Source organism: Vitis riparia, chromosome 4, assembly GCF_004353265.1.
Source record: "Vitis riparia cultivar Riparia Gloire de Montpellier isolate 1030 chromosome 4, EGFV_Vit.rip_1.0, whole genome shotgun sequence".
In the NCBI taxonomy this organism is placed as follows: domain Eukaryota; kingdom Viridiplantae; phylum Streptophyta; class Magnoliopsida; order Vitales; family Vitaceae; genus Vitis; species Vitis riparia.
Window position 1 is genome coordinate 7,852,020 of NC_048434.1, and position 5,898 is coordinate 7,857,917.

General features: G+C 34.3%; 1 protein-coding gene across 2 annotated transcripts; it reads left to right on the forward strand.

Annotated features, from left to right (window-relative positions):
- Positions 1–1,013: 1,013 nt before the first annotated feature.
- LOC117913372 (putative pentatricopeptide repeat-containing protein At3g25970) lies at positions 1,014–5,504 on the forward strand. 2 transcript variants are annotated; one of them, XM_034828329.1, is made up of 3 exons: positions 1,014–3,354; positions 4,695–4,833; positions 5,371–5,504. In XM_034828329.1, the coding sequence occupies exon 1, from the start codon at positions 1,186–1,188 to the stop codon at positions 3,280–3,282; it is 2,097 nt and encodes a 698-aa protein (XP_034684220.1). In that variant the 5' UTR covers positions 1,014–1,185; the 3' UTR covers positions 3,283–3,354; positions 4,695–4,833; positions 5,371–5,504. The 2 variants fall into 2 exon arrangements, with proteins under 2 accessions (XP_034684220.1, XP_034684219.1); XM_034828328.1 differs by having other exon boundaries at positions 4,714–4,833.
- The last annotated feature ends 394 nt before the right edge of the window (positions 5,505–5,898 follow it).

Genomic DNA, 5,898 nt, shown 5'->3' on the forward strand with positions numbered 1-5,898 from the left:
TCATTTCAAATTATTTTAAGATATATAATTTATCTTAACAAATTTGTATTTGAAAAGGGTTGGGAAAAAGTTTTTCAAGATAAAAAATTGTTAGGAGTATTATTATAAAAACATGCGTCATGAATTCTTTTCCTTTGAAATTTTTTTTTTAGTGCACCATCATTGTGAATTTTTTTTTTTTAGTGCACCATCATTGTTTGGTTCTTGGAAAGTTTGAAGGAAAATGTGATGGAAAGAAAATAAAGAGAAAAAGTAGAAAAAGAAAAAAGAAAAATAAAAAATTGATTTGAATTCAATAAATTACTTTTATATGCATTTTCAATTTTTTTTTTCATTTATTTAACTCTTTATATAGAGATTGAATAATTTAAAAATATATAAATTTCTTAATAATTTTAATTTTATTTGACTTTTTTTCCATTTTCTATAATAAAATCAAATATAAGAAAATTATTTTCCTTTTAGTAATTTTTTTCTTTTCCTAAGGAAACCAAACATAATTAGGAGTTTTAAGCTATGATTATTTTCCAAAAAATATGAGGGAAAATGCAAAGAAAAAAAATACAAAAGAAAAAAAATGTAAAGGAAAATAAAAAATAGATAAAAGTTAATAAATTATTTTTATTTTTTTACTTTAAACTAATTTTACTTATTTTAATTCATCGATTTAAAGATTAAATAATTTAAAAATATACAAGTTTTTAATTAGTTTTAATTATATTTGATTTCATTTGACATATTTTTATAGTACAATCATAAGAAAATAAATTTTTTTAACATTTTTTTTCTTTTTTTAGTATTTTCTAAGAACCAAACATAACTTTAATATTTTTAAATTCTTTTAGAAAATATTTATATAATAGTTATTATTGTAAAAATAATTTATTGCACATAAGATTTGAGAATGATAATTTATATTATTATTTTTTAAAAGGTAAATTAAGTCTTACACACTTCAACATATTTTTAAAAAGATATTGCATTTGGCCAAAAATCCCCACACGCTATAATATTAGAAGTTGGTGTTGTAGGCGCAAGGATCAGTTTCGCCTTTTCTTACGCAGATTTGTCCTAGTCCTAGTGAAGCTTTTGGCATAAAAAAGATTGTCCTTTTGTTTTCCCTGAAAATTTTTCCAGAGAAAATAAATATTTCCAGATTTGTACTGAGAAAATAATCACCCATGAATGAGGCCATTGCACTCACTCAGTCAATCTTCTTTCACCGCTTTATACAGGGCTTCAGTCAACCATTGTTTGGCGATCAAATCAGGAACAACTGCAAGCATATACACTGCCAACAATATCATAAATGGATACGCAAAATGTGGAGAGATACGTATTGCTAGCAAGATGTTCGATGAAACGTCGCAACGGGATGCTGTGTCTTGGAATACAATGATTGCAGGGTTTGTGAATTTTGGGAACTTTGAGACTGCACTGGAGTTTCTAAAATCCATGAAAAGATATGGGTTTGCGATTGATGGGTACAGTTTTGGAAGTATACTTAAGGGTGTTGCTTGTGTTGGATATGTTGAGGTTGGGCAGCAAGTGCATTCCATGATTGTTAAGATGGGTTACGAGGGGAATGTGTTTGCAGGTAGTGCACTCTTAGACATGTATGCGAAATGTGAGAGAGTTGAGGATGCATTTGAGGTGTTTAAGTCTATAAATATTCGTAATTCTGTTACCTGGAATGCTTTGATTAGTGGGTATGCTCAAGTGGGTGATCGGGGGACTGCATTTTGGCTATTGGATTGTATGGAGCTGGAGGGTGTGGAGATTGACGATGGGACATTTGCTCCACTTTTGACATTGCTTGATGACCCAGATTTGCACAAATTGACAACGCAGGTTCATGCTAAAATTGTGAAGCATGCTTTGGCATCTGATACTACTGTGTGCAATGCCATAATCACAGCGTACTCAGAGTGTGGGTCCATTGAAGATGCTGAAAGAGTGTTTGATGGTGCTATTGAGACACGAGATCTAGTGACATGGAATTCTATGCTGGCTGCTTACCTAGTAAATAATCAGGAGGAGGATGCATTTGAGCTCTTCCTTGAAATGCAAGTGCTTGGGTTTGAACCAGACATCTATACATACACTAGTGTCATAAGTGCTGCTTTTGAAGGTGCACATCAAGGCCAAGGAAAGTCCTTACATGGATTGGTAATCAAAAGGGGATTGGAATTTTTGGTACCGATCTCTAATTCATTGATTGCCATGTATCTCAAATCACATAGCAAATCCATGGATGAAGCATTAAATATATTTGAATCCATGGAAAACAAGGACCATGTCTCTTGGAATTCCATTTTGACAGGATTCTCACAAAGTGGGTTAAGTGAAGATGCATTGAAGTTCTTTGAGAATATGCGATCTCAGTATGTAGTGATTGATCACTATGCCTTTTCTGCTGTCCTTAGGTCTTGCTCGGATTTAGCAACTCTCCAGTTGGGTCAACAAGTTCATGTCCTAGTACTTAAATCAGGCTTTGAGCCAAATGGATTCGTTGCCAGTTCATTGATATTTATGTATTCGAAGTGTGGTGTCATTGAAGATGCTAGAAAATCATTTGATGCAACACCAAAAGATAGCTCAATTGCATGGAACTCACTCATATTTGGTTATGCGCAACACGGGCGAGGCAAAATTGCACTTGATCTCTTCTTCTTAATGAAAGATAGAAGAGTGAAGCTGGATCATATAACTTTTGTTGCAGTTCTAACTGCATGCAGCCACATTGGATTGGTAGAAGAGGGTTGGTCTTTCCTAAAATCTATGGAATCTGACTATGGGATTCCACCTCGGATGGAGCATTATGCTTGTATGATTGATCTGCTTGGGCGGGCTGGGCGTCTAGATGAGGCAAAAGCATTAATTGAGGCAATGCCATTTGAGCCAGATGCAATGGTGTGGAAAACACTACTTGGTGCATGTAGGACTTGTGGTGACATAGAATTGGCGAGTCAGGTGGCAAGCCATCTATTAGAACTAGAGCCTGAAGAGCATTGCACTTATGTTCTACTCTCCAGCATGTTTGGGCATCTCAGGAGGTGGAACGAAAAGGCTAGCATAAAGAGGTTGATGAAGGAGAGAGGGGTAAAAAAGGTTCCTGGCTGGAGTTGGATAGAGGTTAAAAATGAGGTGCATTCCTTCAATGCTGAGGATCGATCCCACCCTAATTGTGAAGAGATATACCTGAGATTAGGAGACTTAATGGAGGAAATCAGGAGGTTGGATTATGTTGCTAATTCAGAGGTTTTTTTGCATGATTTTTGATGATGGATATGGTGATTGAAAAGAGTGATGATTACCCTTGGTCCTATCATTGGATGGTGCTTAGTAATGGATGTAAGTTGTGTTCATATAATCTTTTTGAAGAAAGTATTTTGTGTTTTAATACCAAAAGTTCCAAATTGTTTTCCAAGTTGAGGAGATTGCAGTCAATGTTTATTTATTCTACCTGATAGAAATATGAGGAGTCAAGTTATCATGCATAACTAGTTGTTTTGCATATAGAATTGTAAGGAAATATAAGACCTATGTGTTCAACTATTGAATAGTGGATGTTGTCATGCATTTTGGCATGCTGAAAAGATGGATGTTAGCATCATATAGTTAAAGATGTGTTATAAAATTTCACTCATGGGTGGAAAAATTCCACATCATGGCATGGCAGGATGTAGTTGAAGCAAGAACTCATGGTGGGTAGCACCAAATAGGAGATTCTGAAGCATTCCCATAAACGCTGAGATCAGATAGTTTAGAGGCCAGAATGATTAGAAGTAAACCTGATCGTTCAATCTCAACATTCCCATAAAACATAGGGGAGCATGTTATGGCAAATGATAGATCAGTTAGACATTAGCATTTCACTGATATTGGTTTATCCTTTGAAAAATGTGTATCTTACAGTGTAAATAACATCTATAAAATCTTTGATGATTTTTTTATTAATTCACCTGTTCTTATTTCATTTTTGTGGTTTTATTTATTCATGCAACAAAAGTAATTGGGAGCTTCCAAAACTAAAGGTTACAGCTTTGTATGTGAATCAAAAACAGGTTTAATTATAGGGATGTTGTATTTGTTTTGTAAATTAAGTCTAGTTGTATTGAATAAACAAGTTTCTACATATTAGCATAGACACAAACACAGATGCAAAGCAGGTGAAAAATATAAATAGAGGCACCTCAGTGACAATTTTTCCTAAACACAGGACTCGAACAGCATAACAGCTTGCCATTGAAATTAAAGCTTATCAATCCATTGCTATTAGTAGGTTAAGAGAAGTTCTCAAGTATCTTTATGACATTTAAATTTTGTGTGATATTCTCGGTTCTTCTGCTGTTGAGACCTGTTGTTTCTATTGACTTCACTTGGCTGCTAATGGAGCAGATTTCCTTGCTAAAAGGAGAGCATCAATACTGCAGAATTATAGGCACCTTTATCTCCTTAGTTCTTAGGATGCTGTCTTCCTGCTAGGTCTTGGTTGTTACTCTTATTATCATTAGGTATCCTATATTGAAGTCCAGCTTTTCCTCCATGAACCTTTTGTACGTGTTAGAAACATTTGTCTCGCCTTAAAAATGTTAAGCCTGTTTGGTGATTGTATGCTTTTCTGATATTTTATTATGATAGTTTCACTGCACAATGACATATACACATTGCTGCTTAAATGATAAGTTTAGGGTTTTTTTGTTGCAATAGGGTTTGTAACTTGCAGTCAAAGGAAGAAGTCAGAAGATAGCTTATGATATACTCCTTGTGATAAGCTCCATCTTGGGAAACTCATCATCTCTCAGTTCTGAAGTATCCCATCAGAAGCTGGTAAGTATGGCAAGTACTTTACAGATCCTACTTTGGAGAATAATTGATTTATGTGGTTTTCTTTCCCATGCTCTATGTAATGTTGTTGCTTCTACTTGTTTTGTACTGTAATTTTCATTAATCAATTATCAATTATTTTGATGGTGAAGCACCATTTGTTGGAGGAAAATAATAGTAATAAAGTTGAACATAATTAATTGAACTCTTTCACTTTAGAAAAACATCCCTTTGGAACCCTTCTTGGTTGACAAGCTTACTATTATGAGGAAAAAAACTATCACGGGGAGTGAAATGGGAAAAAAAATCCTTACGAGCAAACTTTGTTGGATATATTGGCAAACTCCACTCTTGTTCCTTGCTTCTATAAATCCTATAATGCAATACTTGAAATCAATATCTATCTACTAATTTTTTAATGAGTTTGAGATAGTTTTGGTAATTATGACTGTTAATTAACTATTTTGACCTCTTTATATCAATGGTTGCAATGAGTGGCTGCTGCTTCCTTTTAATGGCTAATTGTGGCATAATGTTCAGATAATGAGCTACCTTTCTGGTTCATCTCCTTACATAAAAAGTGGAGCAGTGTCTGTGCTATCTGTACTGGTATATAAGGATACAGATATTTGTACTTCAGTACCTGATCTGGCCCCTTCTGTTTTAGCATTGCTGCAAGGGAAAGCTGTTGAAGTTGCAAAAGTGAGTCCCTAACTCATAATCCAGATTGTTGGTTGCAGTTACTCTCCATCACTCTGCTTCTCTTCAGGGCTTTTACCAATTTATTTGTTTTCCCAGGTTCTTTCTTGTGTGCTTGCATTCAATCTTAAAATTGTTGACACAACTGATTATAGCCTTAACTGCAACTATTTCTTTGTCAATGGCCTCAACTTGTGGTGAGTATATAATTAGGGACGATTGGAATGTTGGAATTTAAGAATGGGAATGAGTCCTGAGTCCTGATGTTACAGAAAAAGGAATTAGCTGTACCTTGATTGAACTGAGCCAGTTTCTTTTGTAGCTTTTTTGTTAGCTTTCTTGGCATCCCGAAATAGTAGTGTTTTTTTT